The sequence below is a fragment of the Carassius auratus genome, chromosome 21 (genome assembly GCF_003368295.1).
Source record: "Carassius auratus strain Wakin chromosome 21, ASM336829v1, whole genome shotgun sequence".
In the NCBI taxonomy this organism is placed as follows: Eukaryota; Metazoa; Chordata; class Actinopteri; order Cypriniformes; family Cyprinidae; genus Carassius; species Carassius auratus.
The window spans coordinates 1,629,421-1,648,514 of record NC_039263.1 but is presented as its reverse complement, the minus strand read 5'-3'; the positions used below and the strand labels follow the sequence as shown (position 1 = coordinate 1,648,514).

The window sequence follows — 19,094 nt, the reverse complement described above, 5'->3', positions numbered from 1 at the left end:
TGAAATGCATTGTGGGCGTCCATTGGAAAAATCAATGTGTGTGTTCAGCTCATTATGTTGTGGCAGTGCAGAGAGGAGAATCTGGCGCTGTGAGTGTTAGCCTTTTCATATGCTTATCCACACAGATGGCCTCTTTTCCGCATACCCAGGGACCCGCTATTGATTAAGCTTCTGCTATAAAAAAGGACATAATTACATATGAGACTCTGAAGGAAACCAGACACGGAAGCTCAGCTATATGCTATCCTCTAAATGTCTCTATCAATCAGCTGAGATGTGAAGTTTTGGCTTGCATTTCTAAGCTTACATGTCACACACACTGCATTCTGTCCCAAAGAGGAAATAAGACAAGCGTGAATCGCTGCTTCCTGGCAGTGACCTCATCAAAGGTCATGTTTACATTTCCCTTGTGCAACTCAACTATTCTGAGATACACACACAGGGAGGTTTTATCAGAATACATACGATAAACAGAACTATTTGCTTCCTTTAACCCAAGAGAATGGTGTAAACCAGCTTCAACTTAATGTGAACTCTTTTATAATAATCAACAAGAACATACAGTAAGTGCAATTGTGTGCTCCAGTTAGACTGGGCTGTCTTTGAGTATGCTGCTGTATAAATATCTAAATTATTTAGAGATTGTGGGCAGTTAAAAATTCATATGACATATTACGGTACTTTGGGTCACACTATGTTACAGTATTCTACAGTGTACAGTAATGAGTATTAGCAATGTACACACTAGAGAAGTACTTTGTGCTGCTTATACCTATGACAAACTATTTGTGTTAAGGTGATTTTTTAGTCTTTTTTACTGCTCAGCTTCACTGTTTTTCCATATATATTAACTTTTGATGACCAAAAACTGACACATACACGTTCACATTTATTTATCTATATTGTTCTGTCATTTAAAATGTCACTTGTTGTTATTTGTTAACTGTTTACCTTAAAGTCTTGCTGTCTTTTTAATGTGAATAAATGGATTTATCTGGCATATTTCGAGTCCACTGTGTTGTATGTAAGGATGCGGATGGAAAACTGAAAGGTTGTAGGTTTTAATCCCACCAGGCTTGAACTTCTCATAGGTCACATGACCTATTTATACTACACATGCATACTTGCACAGACTTTTCTAAATGTAGGGCTATGTCCTTCAACAAATGCAATGCCCACTCTAATGGTACGGGATTTCTTTTATACTTTCTGTGAGATCTTTTTGCCAGCAGGTGCAGATAAGTCATCCAACATCATTAAATGTGTCCACACTTCATGTGCACTTTGAGAACTTACATTGGCCACTGTGTCCCATTTGTCATTTTAGCTTTCAGAAGGGATTGCTATGCACCCTTGATGCGCATAACGTCACGAAAGTGTGGACTCAGAGGAAGACCGTGAGGGCTTAGGGTGGCATTTGGGAAAGGGACGCAGGCCTACCATTCAGTACAAGCCTAAGTGCATCATCTGGGTGTTTGAAGTGCACTCACTGATTTATTCAGGAAGAAAACTACACCTTGACTTTATTGCTCAGAGATGCACAATGGTTTACAATTCTGACTTCAACTTCTTTTTGTTGGAAACTGTGGGAGCGCAGGGCACAAACTAACGTAGGGTTAGTTGTAACACACATGGTTTAATATTTCTAGCATAATAATATTTACAATATCTATGCTGTTCTATGACATCAGCGATATAATTTACACAATTTACTTTAATGCACTGTAGAAATTCAAAGAATTGAAAGAAACCACAGGTGAATAAAGATTGAAAGTCAATGTTTAATATTCAGAAATTATTATTTCAAGAATTGTAAAGCATTTTGGCTCATTTATGTGGGCCGTCCCAAGCGTGGTTGCAACATGTTCATTGTCAAACTCCAAAATTAGAATATTTCTAATCCTTAAACATACGCCATTATTTTATCTGAAAAAGTTAATAATTTTATTTTATTGACAAAATATTTTAGTTTGTCTTGTATATATATATATATATATATATATATATATATATATATATATATATATAAAATATATACTTTTTTTCATTAAAGATAAGATAACATTTTAAGCTGTAATATTGTCATGTTTTAATGTGCCCCTCAGTTGTTACAATGTGCCACACCCATGGGGCATGTTGTCACATTTCACTTCCATTTTTTGAGGGTAAATAAAGAAAAACATAGGCCTGTAATTCTGAAACAAAGCGACATATCCGTACTAGACTGTGGATAAATACACTCTGAACCCCATGTGGATTTACACAAACTGAGAAAGTTTTTAAAAAGTGTTAGTTTGAGCCAAGCTCCCCCTACAATCAATCAATAAATACAATTCCTGCTTGTAGGCTAAATAAGAACCGGACAATTCACTCAACAAAATAATTACATTATTTAAAATTCACTGACCACACAATTTACAGTTTAATATTGTAAGTTTCCAATATATAAGGAAATAAAAACATGATGAAAATCTAGCCAGCACACAGCACTAGGGCTGAGCTCAGCAGTAGCTCGGCTCTTCGGAGGGTTTCTTCTGGATGACGCGGTAAATTCGAAGCCGCCAGTAGGCGGACAGACGCAGGAGCTTTTTCAACAAACACCCCTCCCACCCTCCAGACTGGGGCAAAACAAGCCATCCTCCAGCGAGCGACGGGAGCAACACAGATGTCTTCTAACCGACAGACACCGACATAATGAACGCGGGATAGGGCCGTGTCCGTGAGCTGCACGAGGACAGTTAATAAGTAAATCCAGTCAAAAGATGAAATGCTTCTCCCGGTACCTGCCTTACATCTTCAGACCGCCGAGTAGCCTCCTCTCGTCCAGCTGTCACACCGAGGGTGAGTGAGTGAGTGAGGGGAGACGATGCCAGAACCAGAAGCAGATGTTTGTTAATGTTTTTGGGTCGTATTTCGTTTGAAACGGGGGCTGTGAAAACAGTCGTCTACCTAAGACAACGTTTCTACATTTCATCCATCTAGACAACATTTTGGGGCATCATAGGCACGTTCGCGTTTAATTACTGTATGATGCTCCATAGCGTTGTGCAGATTTCGAAACATGCTGCAAGTACTACATTTGTGGTAACTCTTTTGTGGTTTTACTCTATTTTACTCTATATGTTTCAGACTACTTACATAAACATGCATATAAATATCAGTTGTATATATGCATGTAACAACATAGCTATAACACAAGACAATACAACGATGTTTGAGAAAAACTTTCTTTATAAGTCTATATCATATTATATATTTACTGTACTGTACATGACGTTTCTAAAAATGACGTGTGATGAAGTAAGCTTATTCAGTCAAATAAATGTTACTCTTGAACATACTGTAACTAAAAGTATAACAATTATGCTTACCTTTACTTTATAAAACATCTATTAAAAAAATCACAGCAAAAAAGCCATACCACAACCTGAAGATGTACATTTTTAGACTTTAAAGGCCTTTTAAAAGTATGAACTATAAATCAGATGACAGACCAGGAGGCGTTTCTGCAAATTTTCAATCATGTTCATTATTTAGATGTCTTCATGTGACAAATATGATAAATAGGGTTAACATCTAAACTGAATAGGTTTCAGAACTATATTTAATAAAGAATATAGCGAATCAGTCAAGAAATTTAGCAGTTTTACATTTCACATTTACTTCAGAGAGTTACAGCCATCACGATATGACGATATGACATCACACTCTAGGGCTGTTGTTTTTAATAAATACAGAAGATAAGAAGTATTAACACACTGCAGGTCTGAATTCACTAAACTCAAACTTTTATAGACAGCAGAATGTCTTCCTTCTTGCATGAGCTTACTCTTCCAGTCTCCTGCATTCAGTTGTCAGTCAACTCATATATGGAAATATGAGGTACAAAGTTATGTACAGACATTATGAGAACCCAATTGAAACATACCTTTTTTGTTGGCATCCACAGCAGCTTTAAACCAGATGTTTTTCTTAATAACATTTACATTGAAATCAGATATACTCTTATCCAGAGGGACGTTGTACTGTATTACAGGTATTTTTGTATTTTATACATACATTTTATATTTTAATCTAAAGAGCTTCACATTAGTTTTTTTTTTTTTTAGGATATTTATTATAATATGTGTATTTTCAAAAATCTGTGAAGTACTGAAATATTTCATTTAATCTAATTACATTTAATCAGTTTGTATATAATCCAACATTATCTAATGCATGAGTAGGTTAATTTCAATTTGAGTTCAGCCGCCTATTTGAACAGTAACCTAGCATTTTCCTTTATAGCAGCACAAAATTGCATTTGCAAAGATGCAGTTTGGCCCATATTACCTTCATACCTCTTGTCTTAGCTGTATATAGGACTGAATGGACCTTAGGGGGAAATACCTTGCTGGTGCAGCACTAGAGTTACTAATATATGAAGATATCTCTATAGGGCCCTGAAACAGTAAGTCTTGAGTTATTTCATTACAAACCCATCTCCAGAACGCTCCTCCTGTAGCCAACATACTGGACATGTAATACCATACAACACCTGCAGCTACACGTCTTCTTCTCCCATGCTCCTCTTTCCACTCGCTCTCTTCCATTTGCCTTTGATTCCTCGTTTATCGGGAGGATGCAAACACTGGATTATCATGTGGTTCTCAGAGTCTTGTGAAAGATTTCCGTTGACTGTCTCTCTTCATGCATGGCTCTGTGCTTTCATCTCTTGCTGTCTCCATCTGTGTCTGCTGCTCAAGTCGGATCGATTGGATCTTAAAAGGTTACAGTCCCCTTGCTAGCAATGATGTATTACAATACTGTCTTATGCAGTCCTATGTTACCAGTTTCTGTTTTGAAGTCCATTCTGGTGCCAGGGAGTTTCCTTTTATGGGACAAGCTTCTGAGCTCCATTGGGAATTTTTACAGTTTAAGGCTACATTGTACTTTTGGCTTAATTAGAAATAAATAAATCCATGTTAATGTCAAAATTCAAATGCTTTTGCTGATCACATGCTGCACTACAATACTACGAGTGAAGCTTGTTTGTGTGTGTGCTATGAAGATAAATACATGAATTAAATACAATATAATGAAGAAATGTATTTAATAGTATAAGTGCTGTCAAACAATTAGTACACACATATGCATGTTAATATTTAAGAAAAATAGGTTCCGTTTATATATTAAATATATTTATCAGTAATATGAAAATAAATATACACATGTAAATATTTTCTAAATACAGTTTATACTGTCTGTGTGTCTATTTATATATATTCATAATAAATATACACAGTTCACACACATATTATGTAAACAAAAACTTGTATTTTGGATGCGATTAATTGCTTGACAGCACTAAATAGTAAATATATTAGTTAAATGCAGGGTTCAAACAAGAGATAAAAGGCAAGTTTTATAAAGTTAAGAGCAGAAAGGGCGCACGCACACACACACACACACACGCGCGCAAATCATATTTGAAAAACTTAATTATAAAATGTATATTCATTTACAACACATTAACAGCAGTAATAAGATATTCCTGTTGTCACTGCCTAGAGTTGTCATGGTAACATTCCAGGTGAAGATAATGAGGAAATTAAGTTGCCTTTCATTGCTCCTTTCACCAAGTGCGTTCCAGACGGCTTCATTATGACACACAAGTGCCCTTCTCCCTCCAAAGTCACCACTTCAAGGGCTCTGCTGTTCTAAGTGAGTACTGCATAAGGAAGCTCACTTCCTACTCGAATTCGCCTGATTTTTTCTTCATTCTCGGGGACCCAGAATCCCTCTGACAGTAAAAATACTGGGAGCTGTTTGTGTGTGAGAACACAGTCCTGCTCTTTGTTCTGAAACATGCAGCACAACAGATTAAATTACTAAATGAAAATGCACACACTGGTGTGTCTCAGCACTCTGTCAGAAAGAAGCTGGAACATGAAAGCAGTTGTGGTATCAGTGTATCAATACAATGGAAACTGAAAATTGAAACCATTTCAAATATTTATTTTTGACAACACCACTGTGCAGTAGAAAGACCATTTTTGAAATCAGTGCTACATAGAGACAACACTAAAAAATGATATGATCAGTAAGTCACAGCGACTTTTTTTTGTTCATTACTCTAACTTATCAAAATAAGTTAAAGCAAACTTTTTTACTTAATTTTTTAAGTAACTTAATTTTTTAAGTTGCTTTAATGTAATTGGAATTGAAATGATTTGTGCAACCTTGTTGATTATACTTGAAAACTTGAGCAACTTTATGAATTTTTCAATGTAACAACTGTTGTTGTTGCAGTCTCTGTTTTTGCTGTTGTTGTTCCATCTTTAGTCTTGTTTTCTGTAAAATAATGGCCTGGGCAAGAGCTGGCAACTTCTGGAATAACTGATTTGTGCAAAACTAATTCAGTGTGCGCACAACGGTGCTGTGCGCTTTACTCCCAACAAAATAAACGCAACAAAAATGGTGAGAAAACAGCAGTTCGATCATACCAACGATGTTTCTATAAGCCCTGCAACATTTCATTAAACGTCAAGCTTTGTTTCGAGCTTTGGCAAGCTGAAAAAACTCCAAATGAACTTCGTATTGGCCTAATTTTGCTGATATGATGTCGTACATACCAGTTTGTTCGGATGGGGTAAGTATCGAAGCCCTTATTCTTTTTTTGTTGCTTTGTTCATCTCTTGTATAAAAACAACTGCTTATTTAAATCTTAAGGTTGATCGACCATTTCTTCAATGCTGTTTCTTGCTGTTGCAGCTGATATATTCACAGAGAGATTTGTTCCTGGATATCTTTGGTTGTATAACAGTATTCTTATGAATCAGATGGTAGATATGCTGTTGATGCTCGAACACCATTATCAGCTTATTATTTCCATCTGATTTCAAGGGTAGTTAATGGTTAGGGTTTGGGAAAGTGTTTAGTGAGTGCACAGTCAGTTGCTTTGTATAAAAGCAGCTGCTAAATGGCCACTTACTGCTAAAGATACCATCATACAGTGGTCACAAAGCATCCAACATTTCATGTGTAGAAGCAGAGGAGATGTTTTTGCATTGATTCATCCTTGTGTTTACTGAGCGTATCACAGACTTCTTGTTCAGTTGGAGCATCTTAACACTTTCCTGTTTGGACTTAAAAGTGTTCAGGAGTGAATGTAACTGGAGTGCAGGGATGTAAGGGAGAATGGGTTAAAGAAATCAGATAGGACAAGCTGAACTAACTCTGGTACTAGGACACGCTTCAGCGATGTCAGCAACTAAAGCACAGGAAAGAAATGAGGAAAGAGAGCAGCATGCATGATAGGCCAGTTGTGAATGCTTTGTATGCAGTCATGATTTACAAACCCAACATGTGTTCCCTTTCAGTCGGACACTCTTGACGATCCGACGTGACATCTTTGTTCCCTCCTTCAGGGAACGAGGGTTACATAACTGGGACGATCTACACTACTTTAGAATTAACAAACCTCAGCACTACAGCACTTACTTACACACCCAAAAATTACAATTCCGTCATAATTTACTGACACTGTAGATCCAAACTTAAAAATATTTTGAAAAGAAATACCTTAAAATGTCAGTGGAAGACAATGGTATATAAATGATATAACAAAAATAGTTGTATAAATAAGCCCAGACCAGAAAAAAATGTTGTGTTTTGGAGTGACACTGCAATGTTTCATTTATGAAATCAATGATTCAAAGATCCAGATGTCTCAAATTGCACTCTTAACCCTCGAGGTCTTCCTCTAAGGCCACACTTTTTTGATCTAATGCTGCTTTGACCGTTGGGTAGAGTTTTGCCGTGGAGCTCATCTCAGTGTAGGCTCGGCCGCTTGGCAGAAGTGTGCATCTAGGGCACATTGTGTGCTATTTGGGACAGGGCCATAAAGACAGTTGCTTGCTTTGGTATGTAAATGAATCAGTTGTTTTGAAATAATTATTTTAATGAATGATTCAGTGAATCACCCATCAAGACAGACACTTGCTACCACCTACTGTCAGTTTTAGTGTCATATTTAATCTTCTATAACAGGCAAGTCAGCCAATTGCCCAGCAAAAAAAATTAAATAATAATAATTATCGTTATCGAAAAAATCCACCCACAATTTTTTGTCAAAAATGCACACACTTAGCCATTGGTAACCAAAACTGTGTACCAACATTCTTCATAAAATGTTCATACAGGTTTAGAAAAAAATTGAGAATGAATAAAAGACAGCATTTTAATTTTTGGCTGAACTAACCCTTTAACACTCTAAATTTTCATTTTTACATTTGCCCTTCAGCACGCACCATGGCATAAATACATTATGCAAATGGCTGTGTATGTTTAGCTGCTTTTACTGATGTTTTGCTCTTGTTGTGATTGTTCATGATCTTTTCTATTAGTCATTTACTTATTATACTGAGTCCTAGTCATGTTTTCCCCACCAATAATAGCTGATGTGCAGTAATTCTGAAATAATAAAACCAGGAGGAGCAGGAGAAACATTATGTGGGTACAACCTGGATCACAAATTATGAATCATGATACACATGAGACTTGTTTACATCTTGATGTTTCTAGTGCCTTTTGTCAAATCCTTTCATAAATCCTGACATCTCATTTCATTTCTGCCTCATCCCACCTTCTATTCTGGAGTATTAGAATCCATCACATGCAGATGCTCTCTTCCCTGGATCTGTCAGAGAAATCTGGGGCCAATTGTGTGTGTGAGTGTGTGGATGTGTTCATTAAGGTACATCTTTGATAGGTACTGTTTGAGCTGTTGAATGGCTGAGACCATGCTGTGCAAGTCTTGAGCTTGGAAGTTTACAGCACAGCAACGGAAACGTGTTTCTGAGACACATGCAGTGTTGATCATGTCATGGAGCTTTTACGAAGAGCATGAGAGTTTTATTTTTGCTCTAATCACAGAAAAGGTATTAAAGTTTTTTGGGTTTGTGAAACAAATGCTTTCATCTCATTGCTGGTTACAAAAGGTATCCTGGGTGGTATAAGTTCTAGTTTTGATCATATACAATGGTACTCAATAATTTGACCCAGCGTGTGGAATACATGTCACGGTAACCAGGTTATGGCAAAACATCTGTCATTATGTGAATTCTTGATTCAGCTGAGCTGTAATAGAACAGATGGGTTATTTAGTACAGAAACACATTTCCCTCAGGTGGTGTATGAGGAACATTGAACTTTTCACAAGTAGATCCTTTATTACTTTATAAGCCCTTTGTGTCAATGCAGGCTTTGAGAGGGAAAGAGGCAGAGGTGAGACAAAAGTACAAAGAAAAGAATATCAGTAAGTAATTCATATTTCATAACACAATGGGAATTTAACTTTTAATGAAGTGGTTTTATATATAATTTTATGTATGACTGTTTTGCTAGTTCCATAGTTGTTACCACGCAATTATGATAAATTCAAGAAGCATCTTACTTCAACCATACTTGTCTTTGGTGCAAAGTCAATGGATCATCAAATACGTTACTGTACAAAAGTATTTTATGCTTTAAAAAAACACGATTTATATCTTTAGCTTTAGTGTGCCAGTAAATCAAACATTTCATAGAATAGTGGAACATATGCTTAGTTAATTTGATGAACTATTCATTCTACATTACATCCACTAAAAGTTAAGTGTACTCCATTTGAATACAATATTCCTAACATTTTAGTAGGGAAAAGTGCAAAAAAGGGGAGTAAACCAAATGATTACCTATGTACAGGGCCGTGCACAGACCTTTTGAGGGGCATGTGCTGAAACTGAAAAAGGGCACCCCCCCCCCCCCCCTTTTATATCAAGATTATTTAGTAAGCCTGGATAAAAGGAAGAAATGGTCACATCTTCATGACAAATTCAATAACACAAAATAATAGTCTCAAAAGCTTTAGATTTATTCACGATTAATAACAACCATAATAATAATATTAGATAATTAGATAATATAGATAAACAGGGTTTTAAGGGCTTCTTTAAATCTAATACAACAGCAACCTTCTGTGACCCATGTATCTGGCAAAAATTTGATACTGTGGTGGACCAGGGATGTTGGTCTCCTGAAGGTCTCTTATTCACTACACTTTCCCTAAAATAAGCCAGCAATGAAAAAATAAATAAAAATAGTGTGAAAAGTACAGTTGCAGTGAAAAGCATTTCTGAAGGATCACGTGACACTGAAGAGTACTGAACTGGAGTAATGATGCTGAAAATTCAGCTTTGATCACAAAAATAAAATCACATTTTAAAATATATTCAAATAGAAAACAGTTATTTAAAATTGTAAAAATATTACACAATATTACTGATTTTGCTGTATTTTGGATCAAATAAATGAAGCCTTGGAATGAATCATGAATTACATTCTGCATGATAAAATATAAAGATTTCAGTGATCTTCTGTAATTTTTTTTTTAGTTACTACTACATTACTGTAGTAAAACCATGTTTTACAACATTTTATACAGAGAGTATACAGAGAGTATATCATAACATGATTAGCCTAAATGTTAATAAATTAAGTCTATCAGCAATCATGAATCAAAGAAGAAATTTCTTAGAAATATATGTTAGGTGACGAGGATCGCTCGTCGCTTTGTGTAAGTTCCAGTACGAAACAGCGGGGGGCGCACCTATTATGATTTCCCGATGGTAAAAACAAATTATGTTGTTGTATTACTTATCAATATATAGTTTTTGACCAGCGAATGTGTGCAAATGTGATTTTTTTTTCTGTCCGTCATTAAAACCGCGACGGTGCCTGCCGCTGCCGGCATCACATTACACTTTAATCTACAGGTTACAAACTAGTTTTTTTAGGTATATAGACGGAGCGCTCAGTTTTTCCTGTGGTAAAATGCATTTGGCCAAATTAGCATTTTATAAAAGATGAAATGCAACTGTGTGCACAGGCTATTTAAGTGTTGGCTATGACTAGATGGCAAATGCTAGCCCTCTCTCTCAGGCGACGTCCCACATGTCTCAGTCAGTGAGTCAGTCAGACATCAAATAAATAAAATATGAGCCTTTATAGACAGTGTTTAGTAGTACTTATTCAAACAACAAGATATTTATTTACCCTTCGCAAAACTGTTCAGCTCAGCTGTTGTCTACTGTGCGGCTGCTGTGGAACTTCAGTTGATTCAATGAATATAGAGGGGGCGGAGTTATCAGCTTACTGACAGCTTGAGGATCGAATAAGATTTACACAAGCTCGTTTTAAGAACTTTAATTTCGTAAAACAGACAGACAGGCGTAAAGGGTGACCAATAGCATTAATAAAAAAAAAAAAAAAAAAAAAAAAAAACACCACCAAAAAAAGTGCACTTCGGAGTTTAAGGGCAAAAAGGGCATGTGCTCTGCACAGGTTGAGCCCTACCTGTGCACGTGCCTGCCTATGTAAATTAAAAACAGCTGGACTCGACAATGATCCTTGCTGCATCATACCAAAGAACCAAACTGACTTGTGGCAAGGAATCTGGTTTCCTGCTATTTATATGTACCTCATTTCAAGCCAATTGGAGATTAGTAACAGTATTATTTTAAATGAACACAGATGCTTTAAAGAATGTGGCACGTTGTGTGAAGCTTCGGGAAACAGGATTCTGGAGCTCCGGTTTTGGGGTCGACCGATATGTGTTTTTCAGGGCAAATGCCGTCACTGATTATTATTTCAAACCGATATCTATGTCTGGTGTACAAAATTAAGAATAACTAGGACTCTGACAAAACTCTCCTTAAATGCTTTTAAACGATTTTATCTGCAAATCGGTTTTGAAAATGAGTGATACCGATAAAAAATATTTATATCGGCACCGATAATCAGTTGACCCCTAATCTAGTGCCTTTATTCCACCAGTCAAGGTGCTTTTGTGAAGTTATCAGTATCTGTAAGCAAAGCCATCTTGGCCTTTTGGGACTTTCAGTGAAAGCAGAACAGTCTAGACAGTCCCATTGGCTCTAATGTTTCTGCACTCTCTGAGAGGTTTGACTGCAGTCATCAATGATGGTAGAAGACAGTCAGCAGTGCCCATCATGTTTTGGTCCTTAAAGAATGCTACTGAGGCAGACTTCAAGGGGGTTTCATATAAACAGGGACCTAAACTCTCATTTTGATTGAGCAAGCTTGCAGTGAAGTTATGCCACACATCTGTCACATGATGCACGCTACTTGCACAGCTGTGTAGTCTGACACCATTGTGCCATTCCAACATTTCCACTCAGTATTTGTGCATCCAAATATAAAGGATTTATATAAAAATGACACCGTTGAGAAGCAGCTGAGACAGTGGTGTAAATGTGGGTCAAGAGAAATTGTCAGGAGTAAATCAAGAGATTTGGCTTGCATGTAAATATACGTACATCTGGCTGGCATGAGGAAGTGGCGACCAATGATTGTATAGTTCATCAAGGAAATGTTTGTATTATGTTGTAACAACACTCTTAATAATGAAAGTTCAAAAAGTTAGTTTTTTTTTTGATTCCCCAAAGAACCTTTTCTGAGAAAAAGTTCTTAAAATATTTTTTTTTTCTTAGTATGAAGAACATAAAAAAAAAAACTAACCCATCTAAAGAAACTTTTTCCTTTATGAAGAATGGAATGGAAAAATTTCATGTTAAAAGTTCTTTATGTTAAAGGGAAGTCGTGGCCTAATGGTTACAAAGTTTGACTCCTAATCCTAAGGTTGTGGGTTCGAGTCTCGGGCCAGCAATAATAATAATAATAGTAAAATAGTGCAAATCAAGGAGACCGGTATATCAGTTAAGAGCCTGAGATGGAATTGAGAAATACAATATCTGACCTTGGAGCACAAAGCCAGTCTTAAGTCACTGGGGTATATTTGTAGCAATATCCAAAAAAACATTGTATGGGTCAAAATTTTAGATTTGTCTTTTATGCCAAAAATCATTAGGATATTAAGTAAAAATCATGTTCCATGAAGATATTTTTTACATTTCCTACCGTAAATTTTTCGAAAGTTAATTTTTGATTAGTAATATGCATTGCTAAGAATTCAATTGGACAAATTTTTAAAGGTGATTTTCTAAGTATTTTGAATTCTTTTGCACCCTCAGACTCCAGATTTTCAAATAGTTGTATCTCGGACAAATTATTTATTCAGCTTTCAGTTGATGTATAAATCTCAATTGACACTTAAAGCTTGTTTTGTGGTCCAGGATCACATATGTGTAAAAAACAACAAAAAATCAAGGTAAATATTACTTGTAAACAGAATATTTCTGAATGTTAATGAATGTTATGAAGTGAGATAACCTTCAACAGATTTCCCCTGCTTTAGGAGTAGAGAGCAATGAACACTGTGTAGGGACCATGTAAATGGAACACAGTTCATGCACGGAGCTCGCTTCTAACGAGCCAATTATCTAAATTAGGTGCTTTAACAAAGAGAAACATGCAAAATATGCTGAGCCGGTATTGTCGTTATGATCTGTAATGATGTCCTCTCTAGATGCAACAAATGCCTCGTTTATAATGGGTTTTAATGTTTACTCTGTTTTAATGTTTTAAAGGGATACTCTGCGCTCAGGAACACACGCCATCACAGTATGGTAAGGGGCGTAACATTTCTGCTTGAGGTATTCAGCCAATCACAACACACTGGATAGCTGGCCAATCAGAGCACACCTCAATTTTCAGAACGATGAGCTTTGTAAAAATGTCCATGTTTCAAAAAGGCAGGGCATAGAGGAGCAACAACAATGTACAGTATGAGGAAAATAATACTGTAAACCCATTTCATTACACCAAATACACCAAATAATGTTCTTTTTAACAACATCATACAACCTCTTTAAAGGCTGCTTGTGTTTCCTCATATAGGACTACATCATACAGCTGTTTTATGCCACAAAGCCAACTTAAAGGGATACTTCACCCTAAAATTACAATTTTGTCATTAATCACTTGCCCCCATCTCGTTCCAAACCCGTAAAAGCTCAGTTCATCTTCAAAACACAACTGAAGATATTTTGGATGAATACCTGGAGGCTTGAGACTCTCCCCATAGACTGCCAAGTAAATAACAGTGTCAATGTCCATAATAGGTATGAAAAGTCTTAAATACCTAGAAAACTCCATCTGCCATCAGACATGCATTCTATGTTATATTTTTTATTTCAAATCAAAGCTAAATACACATGGAAACAGCGCATCCTCGTGGCGCGGAGGAAACAGACGAGCACACATATCACGGTGATATGGAGTGACACAGAGGAGACAGTTGACATAGGAATTATTGAATAAAGTAGTTCAAAAAGTGTTCCTGTCGCTTCATATAACCCAGATTGCACATCTGCTGGCAGATGGAGTATTCTGACAATGACTTTTCATACCTTTTATGGACCTTGACACTGTTATTTACTTGGCAGTCTATTGGACAGTCTCAAGCCTTTAAGCTTTCATCCAAAATATCTTAAATTGTGTTCCGAAGACGAACAGAGCTTTTATGGGTTTGGAATGACCTCGGGGTAAGTGATTAATGACAATTTTCATTTTGGGTTGGAGTAACCCTTTGTGTGCTTCAGAAAAGGTTAGAAATAGAAAGGTGCGAAAAGATTTAATATCTAGTGTATGAGCATAAAGAGAGTTGTAATTGCACAGGACAGTTTGAGCAGAGTAAAACACATTTTAAGTGCGTGCACTCTTTCCAGGGTGAGGGCAGCGTGTATCTGAGCATACGCGTCTGGTTTTGTGACAGGTTTTATTTTATTTTATTTATTTTGCCATTTGTCTAGACATTTTGTTTGACATCTTTACTTATTATTTTGACTTATGTCTGTTCTAGAGACATATTACAACTTTTTGATTAAACTCTTATTGGTTTCTTTGGAAATATGTTTAAAATTTATACTGAATGCATTTGTGACTAAAATCGCTAAATTTATGATTTTGTTTTTGTCCACATAGCCCTAATCTGAACATAAGTACACTTAACCATAATATATGGGCTCCTTTAGTCTGTCATAGTTTCTTGCTGTGACCATAATTGTGTCTCCTAGGGAGGTGGCATTTTATTTGTCTAAGTATAAATGTGCAATACAAGTTACCTTCATGCAATTTCTTGTGATTGATCCCAGTCTCTGTGTCTTATGTATGTGCTTCAGACTCTTTGGACTGTGGAATCGGATCTTTAACATTTACATTTGACATATTAATGCTTTTTTTGTGCATGTTTTTTTTTTTTGTATGCATGCTATTTATTGCAAGCTATATGTTCTCTATATAGTTTCATGCTAAAAACCTATAGTTAATCATAATCAACTCATGTTTTTCATGCTATTTTAATTGCCCCCCCCCCCCCGAATGAATGTATATTTACCTTTAATTATAGTTAATTTATATGTACCATTTTATCAGTAATCATCGATAATCATCTACATTTCTTTCTTTTTTATAAAATATAATACAAACCATTTGTAGTCTGTAAGATTTTTTTTTTTTTTTAAAGAAGTCTCTTATGTTCACTAAGGCTGTATTTATTTGATAAAAAATGCAGTGAAATTGTAAACATATTATTAGATTTTCAAATAGCTGTTTACTACTACTATAATATATTGTAAAATTAAATTTATTCCTGTAATGCAAAGTGGAATTTTCAGCATCATTGTACTGAAGTCTTCACTGTCAACATTGAAAGACTGTATCATGTAACAGCTATATTTAATGATTCTCAAGTATATGCATCATTATAACAATGCATTTACATTTTTATTAAAAATAACCCACTTTGAATCGATTCACTGACTGAACGGATGAATTTAAACTTCTTACAAACATCATCCATCCATCCATGTATGTTTTGTCTCTGAACACCAGAATAAATCTGAAATCTGATGCTTAAAGATACAACTTTTGTTGCGGTTCTAACAGATGTGTTACTGTATTCTGAGACCAGACGAGGTCCATCAGTAACTGAACCTCACAGCAGTAGGCCGCCTCACTGGCTCATTTCAGAAGCTCATTTACAGCTCAGCTCTGCCATGAAAACATTGTCTGGAAGTGAGCCATTTATGGCCACACATTAAAACGACTTTGCTAGAGACAGTAGATGGAAATCAGTAAATATCACAAGCATTAGTATGCCGATGATATAATCAGCCTGTGCAACATATCCATAAACAACTGTACTGTTTATAGTTGGCCAGAGGGTGGCGCTAGTTGAAAAGTGTTGTTATTCTTGAGCAGGCTGTCAGGGTGATGGACAGCAGTGTGTGAAGCCAGGTGGTCTTGTTTCCGCATCACTTCCTCTGTCCTGTACTCCCGTCATTTTAGGCCTGAATAAACACTTGGATTGCCAGATCTGTGACACTTCAGAAGATGTGAATGAGACGGTGTGCGTCTGTGTGTGTGTGCTCATGTTCATTGTCTATGTGGCATCCTTTCCTCTGTATCTCACAGCACATATGGTCATTGTTCTTCCTACTAAATGACAAAAGCTGAACAGAGCCCGCTGAAGCAGTGCTATCAGCTCTGAACTATTCCCAGTCATCCATTGACACATTCACGGTGCATGGCCATAACCCATGAGAGGATTGTCCTCAAACATCCAAACCTAAAGATTTTAAAGGTCACTTTTTCTGGAGATATAAGGAATAATTCACTTGAAACATTTTCTTTCTTTATTTGTGGAATAGAACGGAAGATGTTTAGGGAAATGTCTGAATGACTCTCCCTTACACTAAAAGTGGATGTGTAGGTTGAATGGAATTTTATTTCCTCCAGTCAAGAAATATAGTCATATGGATTTGGAACAACATGAGGGTGAGTTAATTCTTTGTGTGTGTGTGTGTGTGTGTGTATGTGCAAACTGTCTTTTTGAGCTTCATGGGTGCATTATGCTTGTATTATGCTTGCAATATTGCACACTCATGTGATACACACACACACGCGCACACACACACACACACACATATATATATATATATATATATATATATATATATATATATATATATATATATATATATATATATATACAATTTTGCATTTCTGTATGCAATTTTAACAAATGATATACCAGTGAGATTATTATTATTATTTATCTTAACCCTGTAAACCCTACAAAACACCATCAAATCATGACATTAAATTAATAATAATAAATAAATAAATATATATATGTTCAATATTTATTTTGCATATACTATGTACTATTGTTTATTTGATAAAATATTCATAAAACAATACAGAAAAAACGTGCCATGTTAGCAAAGCTGCAATTTTTGCATCATTAGTCTTCAGAGTCACATGATCCTTCATAAATCATTCTAATATGCTGATTTGGTTCTCAACAAAACATATCTTGTTATTATCACTGTTGAAAACATGACAGCTGCTTAATATTTGATGAATAGAAAGTTCCAAAGAACAGCATTTAGAATTAGATTTTTCTTTCTAGCAATGTAGCTTTAAAAGTCTTCACTGTCACATTGCTGAAAAAACATTTTAAGTTACCATAAAAGGCTGATGTCTAAATGTATTTTTAGTAGACAGTTTTGAGTAGTTTCTGCATATTATTTCATATGGCAGGCTTTACAGGGTTAAGGACTCAGATCAAACTAATGAATATAGAAGATTTAGACGTGTGGCCTCATCATCATGGTTACACTGGCACAGACACAGTGGGACCGGTAGGGGTGCAGAGTTTCCCGCTATGAGCCGTCTGCCTGATTCGCAGAAATGCAAAGCGTGACTGATGTTATGGACAACAGGTCAGCATTTAGGAGCAAAGGCTCAGCGGAGGGGAGGCCATATGGCATTGCTGGTTGGCAGAAAGGCCGTCTGATTCAGTTTCATTCAAAAGACCTGTTCCTGTAGCTCAACTGGTAGAGCACGGCACTAGCCATGGGTCACTGTAGGTTCAGGGATTGATACCCTGAATGCAACATGAGCCGCTTTGGATAAAAGTGATTAAAGGCATAGTTCACCCAAAAATGAAACTTCTGTCATTAATTACTCACCCTCATGTTATTCCAAATCCACAAGACCTTTGTTCGTCTTCAGAACTAAGATATTTTTGATGAAATCCGAGAGCTTTCAGACCCTGCATCGACAACAATGCAACTGACATGTTGAAGGCCTGGAAAGGTAGTAAGGACATCCATGAAACAGTCCGTATGTCATAAGTGCTTCCGCCGTAATTTATCAAGCTACGAGAATGCTTTTTGTGTGCAAAGAAAACAAAAATAATGATCCCTGCATTAGCAGCAGCACATGCATCATTGTGCACAAAAAAAGTATTCTCACTGATTTGAACAGATAAATCACATATTTAAATTGGGCCAAGTTCTCGTTCCGAATATTTGTGTAGATTGTGACCACATATTGCTCTATAATATGGTTCTGAATTAGAACCTTTCTGGCAAACCAGAACATGAAATCTGTTCTTTATGTACAATTGGGAAACATGTCTGCAGATGACAATGAAATCTGTATTATTCATGCTGATTTTAGTTGTTTTAAGGTTAAGAATCAGGTTAGCGCTATAGACGTACAGTTGCTTGCGAACTCGGCAAGTGTGACTATTGATTTGTCACAGTCTGCATGAGTCTGAATAACAGAAAATCTGCCCAATCAATTTGAGTGTCAGTGACGTCTGTGGTGGAACAGAACATATTGACAGCGGGTATATCTGGCACATATGGTTGAGGGGTTAGCTATGTAGGTTGGATAAGGGCAGGTCATCCTTTGTGTTTGTCCTTCCTTCTTGAAATTGTCAGTCCCCATATGTACAACTGACCTTTATGAAACTTTTTTTCTCGACTGCAGTTGACTTTTGCTGTTCAAAATATACCCACAGTTTCACTGCTTACTGTACAGTTTTGATGCTTACTATTTGCATTGATTAGTTTGCATAAGAAAGGGATTTGTTGCGGGCATCACAGTTAAATTTCAAAATCTTGAAGGGATAGTTCACCCAAAAATGAAAATCCTGCCATAGTTTAATCAATCTCAAGTTGTTACGAAAATGTATGATTCGCTGTCTTCTGCTGTACACAAAAGAAGATACTGTAAAAAACCAAATATTTGACAGTAGTTATTAAAGGGGGGTTGAAATGCTATTTCATGCATACTGA

At 36.2% G+C, this 19,094-nt stretch overlaps 1 protein-coding gene across 1 annotated transcript in view; it reads left to right on the top strand.

Annotated features, from left to right (window-relative positions):
* Positions 1-2,602: 2,602 nt before the first annotated feature.
* Positions 2,603-19,094, top strand: part of LOC113038183 (serine/threonine-protein phosphatase 2A 55 kDa regulatory subunit B beta isoform-like) — a gene marked incomplete in the record, with an annotated part of 66,463 nt that continues 49,971 nt past the window's right edge. Inside the window, 1 exon segment of the mRNA XM_026195431.1 lies at positions 2,603-2,841. Coding sequence (XP_026051216.1) covers positions 2,763-2,841 — 79 coding nt within the window.